Source organism: Sebastes fasciatus, chromosome 1 (genome assembly GCF_043250625.1).
Source record: "Sebastes fasciatus isolate fSebFas1 chromosome 1, fSebFas1.pri, whole genome shotgun sequence".
NCBI classification, from domain to species: Eukaryota; Metazoa; Chordata; class Actinopteri; order Perciformes; family Sebastidae; genus Sebastes; species Sebastes fasciatus.
In genome coordinates this window covers 1,796,617-1,820,800 of record NC_133795.1, presented here as the reverse complement: position 1 = coordinate 1,820,800, position 24,184 = coordinate 1,796,617, and the positions used below count along the sequence as shown (strand labels likewise).

Genomic DNA, 24,184 nt, shown 5'->3' with positions numbered 1-24,184 from the left:
ATCGCAGCACGCAGGTTTTGGTTGCTTCGTAACGGCAGAATGTATATTGCCAAGAAGTGAAAGTAAATTGTTCGTTCCATTGCAACATCACACCCAGCAGCAGAGCTACACTTCCGCCATTTTGGACTGAAAGTGACTACCGGACGTCAGTTAAACGTCCTCCTATAAAGTGCCATACAAAGGTTGATTCTATTGTCATATTCTACCAGAAAGCCTGTGTTGAACAATAAAATACTATAAAAATAATAAGCGTTTTCAGTCCAAAATGGCAGCAATGGAGTTTCGTCTCTTTGCTTCTATACTCTTTGCCTTGGATAAAAGGATAAGAGCGACACGGCTGGCGGTTTCCACGTGTTTTATTACATATCTGACCACTGAATTAATACTGATGCATACAGACTGCTGAAATGTGGCTAAGCAAGTGGAGACGACGCCCCGACATACAGTAACTATAGCTGTTAGCTAACTGTAGCGGAGTAAAGTAGTGCAATATACTCCTCTGAAGTATAGTGAAGTAATGGTATATGGCAGCATTACAACGTTAGTGTATTTAAGGACAATATTTGAGTAAATGTTCTTAGTTATGGTCCAGTAGCCTTTAGCATATCTCACAGTTTCCGTTGCCTCGGGCGGGTGGAACCGGAGCCTCACTGGTCTCATCCGGTCTTTGAAGCACAGCAACACCACAAACACCATGAAAGGTGAAGCAGAATGTCAGCGGAGTCACGCTGTTCAACCTGCTGACCTGAACCCAGGAGGTTCCCTAGTGTGTCCTGACTCAGCCTGGCCGTGTCCTTTAGGCAACACAACGCTCTGTAACAGTAAAGTCCGACCACACAGAACAAACTAATCACAGCTAACACACAGAGGACTCACTGATGTGACACACTTCACACATTCTGGGCTACAAACAGAAAAGAACCAACCATCAGGTATCAGGTGAGTGAGTCGATGAGAAATCAGGTGGCAACGGTGTATTTATGACACATTTGAAGAAGGGCTGTCAGTCGATTCAAATATTTAAATTCAATTAAAGCTGCAGTAGTCAGTATATATTTGGCGTCATTGGGCAAAAATTCCATAATAACCTTTCAGTATATTGTAATTCAAGTGTTCTGAGAGAAAACTAGACTTCTGCTCCTCCTCATGGCTCTGTTTTCAGACTTTAGAACATCCAGCCCGTGACGGGAGACTTTGACCAATCACAGGTCATTTCAGAGAGAGAGAGCGTTCCTATTGGCTGTGCTCCGGTCATGTGACCAGAACTTGGCTTTCCTTCACCAGATTTCACAATGGCAGCGGCGTCACAAACATTCTCATTTTCCAGCTAAACCGTGCACTACAAGATGATTCTGAGAACATCTGAGGAGAGAAATAGACATTAACGTAACAGAACATTGATTCATATTTGATCAGCGCTGCCTAGTTTGACCGTTTGGTCGGAGTTCAGAGTGATTGACAGCCGGCTCTCATAGACGGCAGCTGGACAGCAGACCTCAGATCAGCTCTTACTGCTTGTTTTCCTCCGGTCTGTGAAATCTTGCAGATGCCGTTAAGAGCACCGGAGGACACAGAGGAACATGATGTTTTTTCAGGTTACCTGTGCTACTGTCAAGATATAGCAACCGTTTTATCAAAATAACTTTTTTTAATCATATTTGCTCCGATCTCACCCCCTGCTGCCTTAATTGCATGATTGCCGATAATTAATCGCAAATGATTCACACATTTTTATCTGTTCAAAATGTACCTTAAAGGGAGATTTGTCAAGTATTTAATCCTCTTATCAACATGGGAGTGGACAAATATGCTGCTTTATGTAAATGTATGTATATATTTTTTAATTGTAAATCAATTAACAACACAAAACAATGACACATATTGTCCAGAAACCCTCACAGGTACTGCATTTACCCACAGAATCTCAGGTAACCATAGAACCCATTTTCATTCACATATCTGGAGGTCAGAGGTCAAGGGACCCCTTTGAAAATGGACATGACAGTTTTTCCTCATCAAAATTGAGTGTAAGTTTGGAGCGTTATTTAACCTCCTTCATGACAAGCTAGTATGACATGATTGGAACCGCCAGTATCTTCACTCTCAACCTCAGAAAGATCGATTGCATTAATGCGTTAAAGAAATTAGTGGCATTAAAATGAATTTGTGATAATACGTTATTATTGTGTTAACTTTGACAGCATTTCTTCAGTGTGCGGAGACGTTGGAAGCTGAGCCTCGCTGCGTATCGACAGGACAGAATGACATCATTAATGTGACATAAGATGGAAAATAAAACCCATTTCAGTAAATTTCCATCACTATGAAACAAAATAATATCACTCCATATAGATAATACAGAGAAGAGGCTTTATCCATTTATCCTCAGTGCATCCTGACAGCAACACTGTTCTGTCAGGACTGGGAGCCGCGGCGCTCTCCAAGGTGCTGGACGGCATCCAAGATAGCACTCACACGGCGCACAGTCCTGACAAATACAGGCCCCGGAAACAGGATGAAGACGCATCAGAAAGACTAAATAATAACAACATAAGGCTAAGGTTATCACACAAATCATTCAAAATCAGCAGGGGGAGCCTACATTTGTTCTTCATAGACTAACCATGCTTTTAATACGGCTTTAATGGATGTGAAAGTATGTCATGAAAGCATGATGCAGTACTGGATTTGAGTTACATAAACCAAGCACACACAAGACCGCTCATTTTAGTCAATGCAGTCAAAATGTATAGTAGATAATAGACTAGTTGTAACGAAGGTATAAACGGCTAACAGAGCGAAGTAAAAGACTAAAACATACTGCAGTAAAAGTTCTTGGAAGTGTCCGAATGGCTCCATAAAGCAGCTGAGATAACTGCAGGTACCTACTTTTCTATTTTCACCTTTTTTCTTTTTGCCTCATGTTCTGTTTCACACAATATATTTTTGAGATATGACTGGATGGAAGAGCCAGCCTTCATTCAGAGGTGGTCTCTTGTTCAAGTAGGCTACAAACATTTGTACCCTCCTATGATTTGCAGAATGACTATAGAGCTGTCAAAGTTAACATGATAATAACGCCTCGTTTTAACGCAAACAAAGAGCTCTTTGTTAGTTCTAGGTATTTTCTGTGTTATTGATGATTGTGTCTCCATTGTATTTTTATTGAGGGGCTTTTGCCATGTGGGCTTTTTAAGATATATATATATATTTCTTTAATTTCATTGCTAGTTTTCTGTGACTGTTTTGGCCACGCCTCTGTTGCCGTGAGAGGACGTGTCCTGGCAGTGCAGCCACGGATGGTTCTCATTATGTAATCATGTAGTCCCTTTTCCTGATTGGTATCTGTGTCTCACCTGATATATTTAAACTGGCATAACGTTTACAGATATCCCGCTGATGACGGCTTATAGCTGAAACGCGTTCGTTTGATTGCCCAGAATAAACCTAAAAGACCCTTTATCTGTGAGTGCCGGTGATTTGTTTCTTCTGTTCTTACCACTACCTGGCACCAGATACCTGCTCGCTGCTATTTTATCCAAACATAAATATATACATACATTTGCATAAAGCAGCATATTTGCCCACTCCCATGTCGATAAGAGTATTAAACTCTTGACAAATCTCCCTTTAAGGTTCATTTTGAACAGATAAAAATGTGTGAATTATTTGCGATTTATCGTGATTAAATATTTGAATCGATTGACAGCCTTAAACGTAACATAAGTACGGAAAACACGTCACAAATGTCACTAAAAGACATGTCTCAACCATCACTAATGTAACCTACAAAACAAAATATCGATCTCGAACACACTCCTGGTTGAAAGTCCTGTGTTTGTTGGACCCATCCACCTCTGCTCACACCAAACATCAGCAGTCTTTCTCACTTGTTTTATGCTAAAAGCAGAACCTGGGAGGGTTTCTGGACAACATCTGTCATTGTTTTGAGTAGCAGTTTGAGGTTACCATGGCATCGGACAATGATGCAAAGCGGCGTATGCTCGCAGCAACCTTTTTCATATTAATATAAATTTGGCCTTTTTGAAATTGCAAACTTGCAGATACTAAGCGAGCAGCCAACTTGGAAATCCCCAAATGTCAGGGCTTTACGCACCAGCAGCACCTGAGAGCAGCATCACAGCCAGCAGTGATAATCATCAGATTATAGAAAACCAGCAAAATCTAATCAAGCAGAGGTTTATCTTTCTGTCACATTTCACCCAACATCTGTTTTTAGAGATAAAAGACAAAGAGGCTGAGAAGGAGGAAAATATGGCAAATTACATGATGACCTGATATGATACCTCATGATGCTAACTGAACCATGCAGCCTGCTCCGTGACAGCGAACTGTAACAAACAGCCACGTTATCCTCTAGCATGCAAGTGCAGCCAGTAACCGCCAGCTACCAGCCTGCAGGGCCAACAGAGACCGGATCACTGTACTCATCAGATGTGTGTCGTACGGGTACAGCTCGTGCATTTAGCATGGCGCTGGTGCTAGCCGCCTGAATCTGCCTCCGTGCAGATTTATGGGAAAGCGAGGCCGCTTTGATCTCCGATAGTCTCAGCTGCGCTCCGCGGCGCTGCCATGAAAGAGACTTACAATTAGATCAATTCAACACAAACAGTGGCACCAGGCAGGAGAGTGAATAGAATCTATTTATGGCTTCTTCACACGATGACAACGCTTATATGAGGTTACTCTTAATTAGCTGGAATGTCTCTACTTGTATGTAACATCTGACGGTTTCCAGCTGTAATTACTGTACTACTGCCTTCTGGAAACAGCCCCCGATGTGCTGCTGCACGGCTCTTATATCACTGTGAACAACAACCAGCGCTGCATACTAAACACACACAGATCTCTACACGCTGAGGCTAAAACGCAGAGGCTAAGTCTTTGCCTTTTGTTTGTGCAGCGTTAAAACCAACAGCGAGGGGACCTGGAGAAAGGCGGCGTTTAAGATTACGATGACACTTTAGTTCATAATTTAGTCATTTTTCCTCGACAGTTTAAAGCAATGCACAAAGACTGTTTGACACCGCCGCAGTCATCTTTCAACACGTACAGGTGCACAGTGAGTCAGGCATTAAACTTTAACCAGGAGGTCTCCCTAAATATTTCAGCGACCCATTCATTATTGAAAAGCGAGCCGAAGTCTCTGGATAGATTTACCTTTGTGATAACGGTAGATTGGGAACCATGTTGATAGCTAACGGTCCCGTAATAAGCTCTGAGGAAACACAAAGAATATTCCAGTAAAGTCAAATCAATCAATCTAGAGCTCAGCGCTGAGGCAGCTCCAGCTGCTTTATTTCATATTGCTGTCATGAAGAGTGATATATGTGGCCTTATTAAGCTACTGTACACACACACACACACACACACACACACACACACACGCAGAGTTAAGACACAGAGAGATAAATGACAGCGCCCACATCAGACACGTCCACACCATTCATTATCTGACAGCCCAGTTTCTCAATAATTAACAGCCATTAGAGTCTAATTGTTAAGCACTTTCCTTGAAGAGCCCTCACACATTAATTACCTCATTGCTTTGTTTGGAAACGTGTTGCCGTATTGTTGCTGCTTTGCTCTGATGGCGTCCTGCAGTCTGAAATAACCATGTGACCTCACCACAGCGCCACTAAATACACCCAGTAGATACTACTATATTAATACGTATTAACAGCGTTAAGAGCAGAAAGTCTGTTTAATCAAGGAGTCGAGTTAAAGCTGCACTACTCTATACTTTAATATTAACAATAGATTGAATGACTATATGCGGTTTGAAAGAGGTTGACCATAAACCAGCAGAGAATCATCAACTGACTTTAAGCTCTCTGCAGACCCAGAGGTCAACTTTAAGCTCGTTATAGCTGATTGTTTTGGCTTTCCAGATGAAAAACTCTGCTCTCATCTACCTTTTGCAACCCTCCAACAATATTACAGTCCCATACAACTAACAAGTATTCTTAATTACGTTTTGAGGGAAAGGTATTTTCTCCCACATTACAGTCGCAGGTTTAAACACGTGGTTAACGTTAACAAAACAAGACTACTAGGTTATGTTGAGTAAAACAAATCTTTGTTTTTAAAATAAGTACGTTTGTTACGTTACTTAAAGGGACTGTTTGTAACTTCTTACACGTATAAATCATTGCAGGTTGGTGTCTCATGCACGCTCGCGTGTGGCTACGCTGTTCAGACGAGACTCCAACACAAACTACACGGATCTAGTATGACATGTTTCATATGAGGCCAGTATCTTCACTCTAGCTTTAAAACTGAATTTGTGTTAACGCGTTAACAGTAGATTACACTGTGGTACTGCTATGAAGGGTCTGAAACACAACAAGTCATTACAGGTCCAGTGTGTGGACACTCAACAAGCTCGACAGGAGGGAAGAGAATCTGATTTCCACGCTCCCTCGTGTCTCTACAGATTGGATTAGTTCTGGACCTACTCCGCCCGGTCAGTGCAAAATGGATGAGAAGCTGATTGCAGCCATTCAAAGACCGGGGCAGCAAGTGTCTCATAAACAAGAAGCTGGATCCATCGTTGGCTCCTGTGGTGAACTCTGAAGTCAGTTTCAGTCCAGAGTATCTTATTAGCGGTTGGTAGCTAGTTGTGTTAGCTCTGTAAAACCACAACTAATGTGTCATCATGAGAAACAAACACGTCATGATTTGGAGCAGCGGAGTATTACCCAGATGCACATGGCCTTGGCCCCCCTTTATTTAGACAAGACTGACCCAGCAGCGACCTTGAGCTGTGATGGGTCACATGACCATGAGCCACGGCGGTCGATCCCCCGGCTCTGAACACGCCCCGGCTTTGTGCCCTGACCGTGGGAGGGGAGGGGGCTGCTGGGTAATGTGATGAACACCCTGCTTAGCGAAGGCTAGCCCTGGGTGGGACAGATGGAGGCTTCCTTCTTTCTTTATGCAACTCAGCACCAGCCAGGCAGAAAATATGACTTTTATGGGAGTCGGATGTCAGATGAAATAAAGGGCCCAATGAACATCCTGGGACTAATAGATGAGCTGTGTAGACAGGCGGGCGGTGGGATTAACAAGAGGTCAACGCAGACACCCTCCCACCACTCCAGCCTGCTGGTACTGCTGAGGCTGATAGCTTCAACACCCAATCACATTAAAGTCCCAGTCAAACGGAAGGTAGAGCGTCTTTAGCGTCTCTACTGGGACGTATTCCTCAGTGAAACGGAATATTTACAAGAGGGATTTAAATCAAATCCTTCACATTTAATTGCGAAAAACATGGAAGGGCTAATAATGTAGCACGATACGGAGCTACAGCACACACAGCTCCCTTGTCGCTTGATTGGTGGATGGAAATTGGTTCATACTAGCTTACGTCATGGATGTTTTAAAGGTTCCATATTGTAAAAAGGGAGATTTTCATGTCAAAACGCTCAATCCACAGATAAATACACACAGCCCGTATTCAGAAACTGTGCGTTTGAATCAAGCCGTCAGGATTTCTGTCCATTTGTGATGTCACAAATCTACAATATTTAGACCATTACACAGTTTTAAACATAAACATTCTAAATGTGTCCCAGTTTATTTCCTGTTGCAGTGGATGTGAGTGACATCAGCTGACAGGAAGTAAACATGGACCCAAGCTGTTTCCTAGCAACACAATTCCGTTGCCATTCCGTTGAAATGCGCTAAAACGGAGCGTTTCTGACAGAGGGTGAATACAGGTATATTCAGACAGACAGGATGAGGAAAATAATGTGTTGTTTGAGCATTAAAGCATGTAATCATGTTCTAGTAGAAACACTAAATACAAGAATGAACCTGAAGATGAGCACGATATGGGACCTTTAAGAGAACTGGATCCAGCGTTGGAGGCGGGCTCCCATTCATTCCTATGAGATATACCCTGGGTATATCGAGCGACCGTTATTGGCAGATACGTGACGATAAGCGTGTAAGGACTTGTTATGTGAAGTTATGTAACCACGTGTCATTGTGCATTTCTGCAAGCGTGATACGAGGCTGACATGAAACCTATATTTGGTTCAGAAATGTTGACATTCAGCGTTTGCAGAAATGTACAATGCCAACATTTGTTTCTGGCGACGGGGCTGCGTATGAAACTCTACATAAATCCTCTCGTATAGTTAGTGTACAGTACAGTCTGTCTAGAATACATGAATAATTCCAGATTCCTCATTAATATTGATCACCTTTATAAATATTAGCATAGCTAGAAGCAATAGTCATTAATCTGGGCAAAATGTTTGAGGGTTGTTATACTGCAGGAACTCTGTATTTTTTGCTGTAAAACAGATTGTAGAATATTCTGTAATATATAAGTGCATATATTTGACTTATTTCATTGTCTGCTTTTCTCCCTGGATTCTGTAATTACAGCCTCCAAAAATGTGTTTAGCCGTGAAGTGGTTATGTGTATGCATGCAGCGGCCCGACGACTGTGACAGGCTGCAATTGGAAGGATGGAAATTGACCAAAACAGTGAGATTAAACAGGCTGAGAGGAGAGGAGAGGGCGCGCCGGTGAAAGGCTTTGAATAATAATAACACTCCAGGAAGGAGGAGAAAAAAAAAAAAGCTGCCTTCTTCAGACCCCTTTCTAAAAATAGCTCAGCTGGCGTGACGTCATCAGAGCTACGCAAACACCGTCCACCTTTACTTCTGTTGGTGCAGCAGAAAAAAAGTCTGAGTGGAGTCTGTTTTAGCCTACGGTAGCATCGATAGCAGCGTGCACACACACACACAAATTACATGCACATGCACAGAGCAGAATGAAATGAAATAAATAAGAAATAAAATAAAAAGTACTCTTTTTTTTTTCTCTATCAAGTGAGTTCAAGTTTTTGCTGACAAATCCAAACTCTCAGATTTTCCTCAACCGCAACCTCATTCCTCAAAAAATCCCCCAGCATGCAACATTTACACATGTACTCACAAGTGATGGTGGCGTCTGTGAGTCATGGCCGAGCTGGGATCCTCTGTGTCTGGTCTGGGGGGGAGCAGGAGAGCAGAGAGCTGAGGCACACACTGACTGACTAGCATGCAGTTAAAGCTGCCTCGGTCACCCACCTACTCACACACACACACACACACCCTGACGTGGCGTGCTGCTCATTGAAGCTCGGTCACAGCGAGGGGAGGAAGGCTCACGTATACAGCCCCGTCTCATGATGTAACCGGCGCCAGCCACACATCTCATTAGCGGAAGCCAAAGCTCAAACTCTCTCCTGCATTTAACCTACTTCATCTATATTCATTCATGTACATAAACTAGTGCTGTATATCCATTAGGTCTGCTTCATCATATGGTCAATATCTATTAGAGCTCGGAGGCACGGCTGTGTTGCAAAACAAAAGGGAGTTATGTTTCTGTTGTGTGGAGCTTTAACTCGTGTTGACGCTGGTTTTATTGCATACATTTTTCATGAATCAAATCAAAGAAACTCAGTTTTACAGACACAATCTACACTGTAAGTACAGTTTTTTAATCACAGTCTATAAATAACATTTTAAAAGAATCTCTTCTGTATCTTAGTTGTGTCTCGCCTGCTCTCACATGTGAGGGTGTTGACCAAACAAGGATTATCTGGGTGTAAAGGGGACCTACGTAACATACTGTGCTACCAGCTCACTGTACCGAGGAGGGGAGAGAGGGGATTGGTCCGATGGTCTCTATGGAAACCACTGGCTGCGTTGAGGGCAGGTCCGCGGAGGGAATCACATCCTTTTTCCGCGCTTCTCATCCAGAGCTGATGAGTCCTCTGCAGCTAATGGACCGCTGTACAAATGACTGTGTAGGTTCAGACCTAATCATAGTTAATACCGGCAAACATGGTAATAGAGCTCCACTGAGCAGAGACTACATTAAGCAAATGCTGCCAAAGCTGCTCTGTACTCTCATTCTCATTCTCATCAAATACAGGACACTTGGTCGGGACCCTTTAGTGTCACTTAAGCTGGGTTTACACCAACTTTTAGGGTGCTTTCACATCAGGGACTCGGATCCGAGTAGACTTGTCCCCAAAGTCCAGTTTGTTTGATTAGTGTGAACCGTACCCTTTTTCTGCTTGCAGGTGCCGTAGCCAACCATTGGTATCTCCAGTGCAGCGATAACGACATGATCCCTCACCAGCTTCCCACCCATAAACACTGCAAATGTTGTTTATTGGAATTGCAACCATGTCAATGAACTCTGGGTGCAGAGGTGGGCGAAAGCGTTACTCCTTTGCAATCCATCCACCCTTAATTTTATATTTTATTAATGATGTGTCCTGAAGTAAAACAGTCCAGCTGCACACAGGAGCAATACTTTGTTCAATAGCTACTGACTGAAGTTTACAATTACACTGATGTTTCTCTGCTCAGATTCAGCTCAGTAGCTCTTCGGTGACAGACAGTTGTTTTATTTAACCGGAGTTGTTCAGGTACCAAAAAGTCCATCAGCTGCCTGTAAAGTTGGGTAACATCAACTTAAACAGGCCAACAGCCAGGCCAACAACAGACCCGTATTAAGTGGTGAAGTACCTCAGCATCTGTTAATGGACCTGTCTCAGGAGAAAGAAACCCGTGTTACTTTGTGGCACTATCAAAGAAGAGCAATTCAGCTGAATGACACTACAGAGCCCGTCAGGAAAAGAGGCCATTCTCTTAGTTTGCAGTGAGATGACCTTTTCTCTCTCTTCAGTTAAAATGTGTCACGCCAGCAGATGAGCAGATGCTGGTTTTAGTGAGAGGATGCACTGGCAGCATTTCAGCCATACCTTTAGCCTGCAGCACAAGAGCCTCCCTGGAAGATGTAAGCCCAACACAGGACGAGGGAAGGGAGGGTGGAGCCAATAATCATGCTATTGTGTGATACAAAAGAAGGCTGGAAGTAGGCTGGGGGCGGGCAAATTGCTTAACAGCAAAATGAAAAGCTGCACCAATCACTCACAGCAGATAACATGACTGCTGAATCTGCTTTACACGTATCACACATTCCTCACAGGGATACACGCTGTGCAGAAACGGCTGAACCTCGTTGGTATGACAAGAGGCGAGGCGGGCGGAGGCGCTGAAACATCCATCACAGACGAGGCCTTTACAGCCACTGTCATGACAATAGCTCATTCTCCCCTCTCTCTGGAGACTTAATGACATTCAGTCCCACTCTGCTTAAACACCAACCGGAGAGGTCGGCGCCACGGCTGCAGGTCCGCGAGTCCCTCCCTCCTCGTTGGCCTCTCTAGTCTTACGGCCGGCCCACACTAAAAGATTCATCAAATCTTAACACATGTTGAAAATGTGAGACAGACCCGTTAAGTGTGTGGTGAGCAACAATTTGGTCAAAACAGCTCACCACACACATCTTGCAAAATCAATCGATCAAACGTGAGCAAACAAGGCAGACGATGGGCAGAAAGAGTTAGCAATGTTCATTTTTACTTTGTACTAGGGATGTCCATAATTAACCGTTTAACCGTTAACCGACATTAAGCATTTTAACCGATTAACGCTATCGGTTAAAACGGTTAAAAGAAATGTTAATAAGTATTTAAAAAGCTGAGCGGCTCAGAGGAGCGGCTCGTCTCTTTAGGGAGAAAAGCTGGTCCACCTTAACAGCCCACCTTAAGAGGCTCCGGTCTCTTCAGCTCGCTTGAGCGGAGCGGAGGAGTTGTAGTTTCGTAGCATTTATTCACCGACAAATAAACTGTACACACACTGCTACACCTAGTTAGCCGCGGCCGCCATGACGGCGGTGGTCGTCCTTCCTTCTTCAGTCAGCTTGGTTCTCTATTGGTTATCGTTTTTCCCACGTGACTGTGTCATCAGCTGTTCCTCACACGCAACAGAATATCCGATAAATATTGAACATGTTTAATATTTATGAGGCCAGGATGGACCTCCGAGCCGATCGGGGATGTAAAAAACACTCTTACCATACCTCACACCACAGGAGTATCTGGATTGATCATCTTTTTGTCGAGAGCGATCAGGCCCAACATCAGCTTGATTCTCGTGTCGTGTGTGTACCCAACGTCAGTGAATGATCCAGATGGGAGATGTTTAATGTCTGCTCACAGTCAGGGAGAAAATGTACAGGGGGGCGAGTTTGTCAGTTTGATGAATGGTGCTGGATGGGTTGCTGCGTGTACTCACTGCATGGTGTACATTTGATTTGCTAAACCCCTCCCTCGACAGCAGGGGATGAGTAAAACCCCTCAGGGGGCCGTCGTCTAGCTTCTACAGTACACACATCATGCATCTTTACAGACGTACAGAGCGGAGTGACACTGAAAGTCACATCTCTGGTCTGATTCATCATTAGGAATTCATCTCGGGGGAACAGGACTACATTTGGCGACTTTAGTGTGTGTTAAGCGCCGGCGGCTGTCTGCTACGACTAAAAGGAGCCTTGGGACGGTGTAAAGGAGGACGTCATCGAGTCTGGACTCCAGCAGAAGCCTTCCAGTCGTTAGAGACACGAAGCCTCCGCCACAACTGCTAAGATTGGACAGAAAGAAAGGCCGTAAATACTAGGGGTGGGAAAAAAATGTATTCAGAATCAATGCCAGAATCAATATATTTGATTGATTTGAGTCTATGTGGAGGTAGAAGGAAGTTACCACTTTTATTGTTGTAGTCTGAGTAACGTGACGTCATATCTGTTCCGTATCAACCAAAACAAACCGCAGCGAGACAAAATGAGAAAGTCAAAAAACGTTGGAGGGTCAGCGTGGATACGACCTGCACCCTCCCATGTTAAATACAGCGTGGTAAACACTACACATTCAGTAAAGCATGGAAACACTTTGGGTTTCACACATTGACAGGAAAAGCAGAGCTAGACAGAGCAGAGCTAAAGCTGCATGCTAACTCTGTCACGGACAGGAAACGTTATGGTATAACGTTGCGGTCGAGCCGGCCGTCGCTCTCGTCTCCGTGGTCAAATGGGCCGACGCCACGACTGTAGAGCACCCAGATACTGACATTTATGTTCTCTGCATTCAAACGGCCCCGATGGAGCTGACCATGGATGGATAAAGAGAACGGAGCTGACGGGAGAGCTAGAGACCACCTTGGAGAAGTTAGAGGAAGTAGACACGTGGGACTACGTCCGCTTTTCAAAATAAGGTGTTAACAAAGGGAACTGTAGATACTAAATACATCTATGGAAATAAGATTGATGGATTATATTCACCAGAAGTATAAAACATTATATGTCCCTTATAAATTAAAAATAAAACACCACTAATCTGTGAGTGAAACGTCTTTATTCTTTAATTTTATGGTTGCTGGAAAAGATTTAATAAATAATTCCTGACAATGATCCTGATATATTTGACTTCAGGACATCTCTGACTACATACATGCTGAAAATCAAACATTTTTACTGGATTCATTTAGAGATTTTCTAAAGTAAAAGTCCCTAGAAGTGTATGATTCAACTTTTTCCCTTCATGGTCTAGAGGTAAAAAAGTTAACAAAAACTGCAATAAATCGTGATATCGGATCACAATACTTAAAAATCACAATACATATCGAATCAGGAGATAAGCATATCGTCTCAGCCCTTGTGGACTCCAGCAGAAGCTGTTAGAGACACGAAGCCTCAGCAACAACTGCTAACACTGGACAGAAAGAAAGAAAGACCGTAAATATGGAAACCGGTTTGTTCCAACAAACCCACGGAGACACTGCTGTGATCTTCAGCAAACATTCTGGTTGCGAGATATCCCGAACTTTGATTCACACGAGACACAACATCGTCAGGCCGATGAGACGTCTCCGTCCTTCTGTCTCTTGCTGAGAGATTTCCCCACTGCCTCTAATCCTCTGGGCAGAATGAGCCTAATGGTCCATTATGTAACAGGCTTACAGGGAGGAGACAGGTTTATGATGAGGACGGCTGGGCATGTCTGCTGGGAAAACGTCAGTCAGGTCTGCTTCCGGTCCGTCGGCAGCAGAGGAAAAAAACAAGTGTCGGTACTCCCCTTATTCACATGTTGGCGTGTGTATCAGCCGGTATCTTATTCCTATTCATTCATTATTTCTTTAAGCATGTTATACTGTGTCATAATCAGCTGTGGTTTTATTGCTATTTTATCATAATACTTGGGCTATGCATCTTCTGTAGTCGGTCTATAACACTCCAATAATACTCACACTGGAACATCAGAGGGTTAAGGTTAATACTTAAAGTGCTTTCCTGTGTTATTTGTAGCCTACAGTAGCGCTCTATAATATATTATAGGATGCCTATAGCCTGGAATCAACAGCAGCCAGCCATGCAGGCAGGTATCTGTGAGCTTCATTCAGGTTTTAGGAGCAGTGTCCTAGTCAGGATGCTCCGACATATTATACAGAAACATTCTGAATTTCTACAGTGAATAAAAGATACCAGGAGATATTGAGTTTGAGGATCCTCCCACAAGAGAATTTGAAGGTTTTTGATTTAAAAATATGCAATTTTACATAATTTTGGATCATTATTATTACTAAATAAATGGTTATTTTTATTATTTATCACAGCCTTCGTCTGAACATTTAATTCTTCTGGAAATGTTTGCTCTGTAAAAATCATATTCTGTAAATCAAAAGAGCAGATTCAGAAAACTTTGAATATTTGTTCACAAATAAAAAGAAGTTATGAGGAACAGTTCACTAATTATTTATGATAATTTATTTAATAACCCTGTATAAATTACAGCACCCACTCACTGACGCCTTTGTACAAACTATTTCCTTTTATTATTGTAATATAACTTATTCTTTTTAATGGAGCTTCCCAGCTAAAAGTATTTGACACGATTGTACTTGTATAACTAGTGTGACACTAAACATCTTGAATCTTGAATCTCTTTGAGCACTGGTTGGCAGAGGAAACATCTACTGTGTGCAACGGAAAGGTTGTGCTATCAATTCCACATTAAAAACAATAAATCAGAGATGAACAAAAACACTTGAAATGAGAGTATGATCTCATATTTCCCTGCACTTTTCTTAGCAACAGAAACTAAGTTTACCTCACAGCATATGGTACTTTAGAGCTGTGGGACACTGAGTCTTCTATCTTCTCAGCCAGAGAGGTATAGCTGGTGTATTAGGTCGGTTCTGTGGACTCATACTGCCACGGCATTGAATGAAAGGCAGGCATTAGGGCCCAGCAGTGGAGGCTCCTTCTGATCACAGATTGAAAGCCTGAGGCTCACAACAACAACAACACACAAACACATCACTCCAGTAACGGCACTAACGGGAAAACACAAGAAGCAGGATTGGAAAGAGGCTGTGAAGAGGCAATTCAATCACAAGACTGTTCAGCGTGGTACATGATATGGCAGCTTATTGAGCGTGAGTTCTGCGTGACCAAAGCCATTTTTTTGCAGATTGTCTCATCGGTTTGCTGATCACCTCTACGCAGCAGCAGCAGCAGCAGTGAGGACAGGAGTGAGGACAGGAGTGAGGACAGGAGTGAGTGAGTGAGTGAGCATCAGTAATGGACTGAGTGTGAATGATCGGAGGGAAAGTTGTTGAAGAGCCACTCCCCTCTCTGTGGTCACTGTCTCCCTCCTCCGGCTGTCCTGCCTCACATCTGTAACAGAGCCTCAACAGAACCCCTCCGGCCGGCCTCTGATGACATCTTAATGTTAAAGCCCACCTCATTACAGGTCTGCTACCCCCCCTAAACCTGATGGACAGAGTATAAGATTTAACACCATTTTTACATCTGTTTCCATATGTCATTTAATTAACAAATATTATTAATTCATTTTAGGGCTGTCAATCGATTCAATTCACACATTTTTTTATCTGTTCTAAATGAACCTTAAAGGGAGATTTATGAAGTATTTAATACTCTTATCAACATGGGAGTGGGCAGATATGCTGCTTTATGCAAATGTATGTCTATATTAATTATTGTAAATCGATTAACAACACAAAACAATGACAGATAGACAGAAACCCTTACAGGTAATGCATTTAGCATAAAACAATATGCTCAGATCATAACACGGCAAACTGCAGCCCAACGGTCAATAATAAATAAGTCAATAAGTCAATAAATAAATCAGAAACTAAAGCCAGACTAGAGAACATCTTGCGATGACATCACACCAGCTGCAACGCCAAATCAAGCCAGGGGCGTAAAGTGGGGTTAATATCCTTTCCCCACTTCTTACCCCCCCGTACTACCACACCCTTCTTCAAACTGAACCTTACTTTTGATCTCAACTACACATCTGTAAAGTTTCGTGTCTGCATCTAGCTCTGGTTTTGACGCTATCGTGGTGACAACATCTGTCCACAGACCGACAGACAAAAATATAAACACCTGGCAAAGAAGTCCAAACCTCCTCTGTGGTGGTTCCAGATACAGTCGGTGTCCCCAGGACCACACTTCACCATGATGACACACACTCACAAGGTGAGAACAACAACAGCGTCGCTGTTGAAGCTGGTAAATATAGCCTTAGGTCTTAGATTGGGGTCTGGTCTCAAACTTGACAGTTTGGGTTCAGCTAAGTTGGGTCTTAAAGAGTCTCAGTTTTAGACCTGAGCACCTCATCAGCCTTCAGTGAATAACAGCAACTTCATCCAAAGATCTGTACTTAAAGCTGTCCACTTGTGATCGGATCACTGAGGACACATGTTAATACCAGGTCTGAACAGGGACACAGACTCTACACACTGACTCTGCTCCAGATGTCTCCAGAGAGGGACATTTACGTTTTAGCGTCGGCCACCGTAGCTCTCCAACACGCTCGGCACACGGGAGAGGCTTCAGTTGGTTGCAATCTCCTCACCTCACCGCTAGACACCTTCAGATCCTACACACTGCTCCTTTACAGTAGCTTATTAAGCATGGGTCAAACCAGTATGTGTAATGTGAACAGTGTGACAGACCCTCAGAGAATCATCACAGAATTCTGCAATTCTTCCCGTCGACCCTATGGAGCGCTTTGGCGTCGTTTAGCTTTTTGTTTTACCGTTTTGGTTCCATCTCACTGCTCTCATCAACCTCCAGCAGCAGCAGGCAGCTGTTTTCAGCTAATAAACTCACTGTATGCTTCCTGCCCAATACCAAACAGCACACAGACAGACAAAATTAGCTGCTATGTGGAACATAGTGGAGCATTTAGCAGATAAAGGAGACACATATTTCCCTCAGTAGTTGGTGCACAAAACCTTTTCCATCTTTATGAGGTAACAGCATGTCAGTGTTGTGTTTACAGCTCGTTCCCGCTCTTCCCGAGTGGCCAAAAACATCCAATTCTTGTTGCTTCAATGCTCCTATTAAATGGATGTTGTTGGTTCAACCAATAAAGTCATTACATATTTATCAATAATCCTAAATTCTAACATCCCCTACCCGACAAACATTTAATCCTGGCTTCAATTTACAGGATTTCTGGCTAATGAAGTCTTCCTCTCGCTGCCGTTGGGGGCTGTGAGAGGTCACACGGTAACATGTTTCATTAACTCCATCAGAAAGGCCAGTGGGGACATTTCAACACTGAGCATGTTGTCCACAAAGCAAGAGACGGGGCCAGCAAATGTCTCATGATTCATTAGAGCGGGGTGACCCGGCACCGTCACCGCTATCATCTGACTGAATGGCTACATGACTTTTAATAATGGTGAAGAAGACTGTAAGATTGTACGGCTTGTGTGTGTGTGTGTGTGTGTGTGTGTGTGTGTGTGTGTGTGTGTGTGTGTGTTCACACTGTGGAGGCAGTAGATGTGTTTGGACCAACAGAGGGCAGTGTGTTTTCACCCAACCAGGTCCCCACATGTCCCACTGGACCTGTGCTTCATAGCAAAAGGACAGTGTCGACATATTGTTAATCTAAAATCTACCTTCATCACGGTTCACATTAGGCCAAAGGCACGGCTGAATAATTCACTGTCAGCGTCCGTGCACGGAGACGACTCCGTCTACAGCGTGGTGCTTCCAAAAACCTCACCGCCGCACTCACCTCTCACGCCACGGATCTAAAACTCGGTTGATATTTTATTGAATGTTCTGTGTTTCATGCAGCGCTTGTGTTCTCACAGACTTACTGGCTGACCTACAGGCCAGTTGTTTGATTGGGAGCCTGTGACTGTGTGTGATGTGTGAGGCTGAGCGTGGGACTGACCGGTGGTGGATTTGACCCACTCTCAAAGCTCAGAAATACCTCATCTTAGGCAGCGACACTGTTCGGGATCCTGACCGACTTTACTGTCTTTCAGAAACTGTAGCAGGTTCAGAGAGCTTGAGTGAAGGTACAGATGTCATCTGAAACTAGAAAACCTGATGAATCCATCGGTACCAACCATGTCATGCTAGCTTGTTGGGAAGGAGGTTAAATAACGCTCCAAACTTATGCTACATTTTAGCGAGGAAAAATCGGCATGTCCATTTTCAAAGGGGTCCCTTGACCTCTGACCTCCAGATCAGTGAATGTAAATGGGTTCTATGGGTACCCACGAGTCTCCCCTTTACAGACATGCCCACTTTATGATCATCACATGCAGTTATCTGAATGCAGTATAATTATTTTCTCCTATTCTAAAATGGTGTGTCTGAATATTTCTGCATCGTCGGGTCCCTAAACAGTCTTTGAATGACATAAATTGGGTCTCACCGTAAAGCTGAGACTCTGCTGGATCCAATGAGTCCAACTGTATTCATGTGTGATGATGTTAGTCCCCATAGGAGACATTTAAAACGTGACCTCACTGTATAAAATGACCTATGGTGACCTCTAGGATAATCACAGCCTCATCAAACTCTCAATTCTTGCAGAAATCTCAAAATGTCAAAAGTTTTTGATCCCAAATCACAGCATGGCTTTCTTCTATGGTGTTCCTCAAGGTCTTGGTGTCCTAATGTGGTACTTTAGAGGGATTATTGATCATTTTTATCAATTCTGGAGTGCTAACAAATGGTCAAATTTAGCACCAAATCTGTGTAACAAATCGTATCGTCCCAATTATTGCTGCAACAACTTATGACACATAATTAAGCATGGGAATGTCCAACAACTTGACACACAGTGCTGAGCATGATCTCAATTTAATCTCCAGACTTTTAGCTTTCAGCTGATGTACCCCACTTCTATGTGACATCTACTGTTGACCTGCTATCTCCCCCTAAAGACCCCCTGGACCTCCCTAACAAAATATAAAAACGGGTCTATTGTGGGTCTCAGAGGGTTATTGGGTGGGAATATCAGTTAAGGCATAATCTAATCTGTCAAATAACAAAATATATACGTAGAGAAACAGTCATATTTGAGATCTACGTATATATTCTATAGTTTATCATCATTATATAATACAACATATGTTACGCCCCACTCTAGGGGTGTGGAAGAGCAACATGAAATGAGTGCAACAGTTTGATTGAGGAACAAAACAACGAGGAAGTTGCTTGTTTCCACACGAGGTGAGTTCTCTGTTTGTGAGGGTGTGGTGTGTGTTTGGTCACATCAAGATGGTGAAGTCAAAACTTTATAGGCTGTTAATTACCGAGCCGTTAATGAGACGCCGTAATGTAAATTACTGCTTCAGATGCTGTACGCTCGGGGAGAAACGCCCTCGCTAGTTTATCAAATTACCACACTGCCGGTAAACCTTCAGTGAAGAGTGAAAGATCTTATGAACATGAATGGTAATGTTCGCCGTGGTGAGACGCCACGAGACGCCACTAGACGTGCACTCGCTGATAACATTTAAAAAAAAAAAAAGATGTTATGCCTGGAATGAAAACCCACAGGACGGACATGTCAGCACACTTTTTATTGAGGCTTCATTTCACTCTTGGAGACAGATATCGACACTCTCATGTGCAGCTGCTATTATATATATTAAAGCTCCACATTTGTTCCAAAGACTTTAAGTGTGTAAGATGAGAACAATCATTTGAATAAAATATATTAGGGATGTCAATCAATTTAAATGTTTAATTGCGATTAAATGCAAATTAATCACACATTTTCTTATCTGTTCAAAATGTACCTTAAAGGGAGATTAGTCAAGTATTTAATACTCTTATCAACATGGGAGTGGACAAATATGCTGCTTTATGTAAATGCATGTATTATATTTATTATTGTAAATCAATGAACAACACAAAACAATGACAGATATTGATCCAGAAACCCTCACAGGTACTGCATTTAGCATAAAACAATATGCTCAGATCATAACATGGCAAACTGCAGCCCAACAGACAACAACAGCTGTCAGTGTGTCAGTGTGCTGACTTGACTATGACTTGCCCCAAACTGCATGTGATGATCATAAAGTGGGCATGTCTGTAAAGGGGAGACTCGTGGGTACCCATAGAACCCATTTACATTCACTGATCTGGAGGTCAGAGGTCAAGGGACCCCTTTGAACATGGACATGACAGATTGTCCTCGCCAACATTTGGTGTCAGTTTGGAGCGTTATTTAACCTCCTTCACAACCAGCTAGTATGACACGGTTGGTACCGATGGATTCATCAGGTGAACTTTACAGGTTTGTAGTTTAGATCACAATGAAGGCAGAGTTTTGAAGATTGGTGTGATCCAAGCAAGGGTGCCGAAAATATATAAAATCAAATATTAAATATATAAACAGATTGAGTCCCATGTGATTGATTCTGCTCTGTCTGGTGAATGATTTTGTACTCAACCTCCTGCACTTCTACAAAAGTAGACCAAGGTCTTTTGTAACTTCAGTTAAATTTCATCTCCTCCAGGAGCTGCTGCTCCTCTCGGGCCTGTCGAGCCATCGCCGTCGCCGTCGCCGTCGCCGTCGCCGTCGCCGTCGCCGTCGCTATGCACACACTATCAGCACATCCTATTAATGTCATGTCACAGCCAGACAACAATGCAATGATGATTAAAATCATACTAATCGAAGCAGCGAATGGTGGCCATTATCGTTACAGTTAATTATCTCCCATTCCACTCCACACAAAGTGTGACAGGGAGCCGTCGCAGCCAAGCGAACAAAGAGCGGAGCAATAACCTGGGTCAAATAGAACGGAGGCTGCGACTCCGCGGGAGGCATATCTGAATATTTCCTTCTGATTCTCACAGCGGGGGGGTTTACAGTGATACACCGTTGATGTGACTCAACATCTCAGGGCTCCATTAGTGTTTGGGAATGTGAAATGCTTCCAGCCCGGTGACATTTAGTTATTTAAGATTTTGTAATATGAAAACAACTTTGTTAAGGTTTTAATGGAAAAAAGGAAGCCGGCGTTGCAGGGAGGAGGAGGGATCCATTACTGGTGTGACAAGAGAAGACAAGGCATGTGTTACAGCCATGTTCACAGTGATCCGTCAACAGATTGTATGGGCTCCAAATTGAATAACAATTGAACAATTCCCAAGGTCAACAGCAAGAACAGCTTCATGTTGAGAGGATCTAATCCAATTTGGCCTCGACTCCCGCCCTCTGGCACACACGGCGTCTCGGTGAGGGATGGGAAGCATCACTGCTCCCCCAGTAACCCTGTCAAACTATCAATCTGGTCTCGGACCCGCGACGGCCTCCCGCCATGTCATTCTGTGACAGACCGAGGGTGCAAAAAGTGGTCATCTCTTTGGTTGCTGGTGAATCTGAATTCAGCCCTCTACAGCCAGATGAGCCCAGGAAAACAAGATAACACACTACAATATGCTATTAAAATACCAGTATTACTATGGTGTCACAAACAAATACCAAGTTATGTAACTTGTAACACACAATGCACAAATAAATGCAGAGTGATTTGTACCTGTAAATCTATTTTCGTATCTATAAATCTCTATCTGTATCAGTGCCTCTGATTTACAACACGTATATCATCATTTGTACATCAACTTTGTATTTTTCAAAGGAAATATATATTTGTGAATCTCCACCTACTTGTGTGGATTCTTTTGAGACTCTTTCACCTTGCTGTTACACACAAAATCCACAAATGCAGGGAGCATGTGACTCTACAAATAAATGTAGAGTAATTTGTACCTGTAAATCTCTATCTCTATCTGTGCCTCTGATTTAGAACTTGTTTGTCATCATTTACAAATAAACCGCACCGAGGCGCACCGCCTCGTATGCGGGACTCCCCAGCCTGCCGTGTGTCGCTCACACCCTCCAGCTGGCTGTTAACGAGGGTCTTTTGGCACAGAGAAGTACTCGTATCGGTACTCGGTATCAGAGAGTACCCAAATGTAAGTACTTGTACTCAGTCTGAAATAAAGTGGTATCGGTCCATCCCTAAGTTATGCAAATAAATTGTCATATTTTTACTAAAACAGCCTCATTTGCATGGCTTAATAACATTCACAATTCTTATATTCATTTGGGAATCACCAACTCAGCAAAAAACTGAAAATAGATTTGTGAATCTCAACCGACTCCTGTGGATCCTTTTGAGACTGTTTTACTGCGTCACTGTGTGTCGGACAAAAATTCAAAAGTGTAGGGAAGAAGCAGCGCTCTCCAGTCGGTGGCGGTAAGGACACATTTATGGATGCCAATGTCTGTTAAACTAAACAGAGGGCAAGGCAAGTTTATTTATATAGTACATTTCAGCAACAAGGCAATTCAAAGTGCTTTAAATTTAATAAAGGACATTTGAATACAGTTAATAACAGTCATTAAATATCACATGAGGAGATGCATTCTAATACCAGTTAGTGTGAACTAATATATATATATATACACTCACCGGCCACTTTATTAGGTACACGGTGTACCTAATAAAGTGGCCGGTGCTAGTACCGGGTGGTCTTCTGCTGCTGTAGCCCATCTGCTTCAAGGTTGGACGTGTTGTGCGTTCAGATGGTATTCTGCATACCTTGGTTGTAACGAGTGGTTATTTGAGTTCCTGTTGCCTTTCTATCATCTCCAACCACTCTGCCCATTCTCCTCTGACCTCTGACATCAACAAGGCATTTCCGTCCACACAACCCCCGCTCACTGGATATGTTCTCTTGTTGGGACCATTCTCTGTAAACCCTAGAGATGGTTGTGCGTGAAAATCCCAGTAGATCAGCAGTTTAATACTCAGACCAGCCCGTCTGGCACCAACAACCATGCCACGTTCAAAGTCACTTAAATCCCCTTTCTTCCCCATTCTGATGCTCGGTTTGGACTTCAGCAAGTCGTCTTCACCACGTCTAGATGACGTAATGCATTGAGCTGCTGCCATGTGATTGGCTGATTAGCTATTTGTGTTAACAAGCAATTGAACAGGTGTGCCTAATAAAGTGGCCGGTGAGTGTATATTAATGGCAGATGTATACAGGGTCCAAAGCACGAGATCAGAAGTGCGAGCGAGGGATTAAACTGTGTATTTTTCTGCTAACGCAAGTCACAAATGTTGGCATGCCAGCTAACAAGCTTACTACCTACAGTAGTAACCCAACGTTTCTTCCAACGGAAAGGTGCATGTCATCGGCTAACTACATTATTATGTGAGGTGAGAGGCTCTGATAGAAAACTCCCCATTCAGGACTGGAACATCCACCCTGTGATAGTAACGGTGCTACTATATCAGAGTTTAGGCTAACGTTAGCGGCTCTGTCCGGCTCTTTATTTGGTTTGGAGAACTGGTGTTAAACTTGCCAACTCATCAGTTATTCCACATCCTCAAATCCACTCAGATGCTGTTTGATCCCAACAGTAAAGCATAAATCTAAGCACTGTGTGTAAGCTGTCAAATCATCCGAGAGTTATGTTAGAACAAAGAACAGTTTAATTACATTTTTATTTGAATAGTGGATCATTATTATTAGCTTTACCCTGCAGCTTGAATAAATATACAATACCGCTCCTTTATTTCCACGTCTTCCAAATGGATCATCAGCTTGTACTGGGACATGTTATGTAGCTTTAGTCTCTCTCTGTTAGCATCCTATCATGTACATGTGTGTAGCCATCATGGACCTATTTAACCTCTTCCACACCTGGAAAGTGGCGGCAGAGCCCTCAGCCGACTTTACCGTCTTTCAGAGGTTGCAGCAGACTCAGTTTTAGATTTAGAGAGAATGTTCTGGTATCAGATGAAACTAGAAAATCTAAGGAATCCATTGGTAACATGTTATGCTAGCCTGTTGGGAAGGATGCTAACAAAATCCCCAGTTGTTTGTGAGAAATGAGAAGCCTCCTTTCGTTTCCTTCTATGTGAACTCA

The 24,184-nt window shown here is 43.0% G+C and overlaps 1 protein-coding gene across 9 annotated transcripts in view; it reads right to left on the bottom strand.

The window, feature by feature from the left end:
• Nucleotides 1–24,184, bottom strand: part of iqsec1b (IQ motif and Sec7 domain ArfGEF 1b) — a 224,462-nt gene that overhangs the window by 94,764 nt on the left and 105,514 nt on the right. For 4 of the 9 annotated variants that reach the window (XM_074629384.1, XM_074629470.1, XM_074630224.1 and 1 more), the window contains one exon: nucleotides 8,974–9,027. The exons of the other annotated variants lie outside the window; for them this stretch is intronic. In XM_074629384.1, the coding sequence (XP_074485485.1) occupies nucleotides 8,974–9,027 (54 nt within the window). The remainder of the gene's footprint in view (nucleotides 1–8,973; nucleotides 9,028–24,184) is intronic. 9 annotated transcript variants of the gene reach the window in all.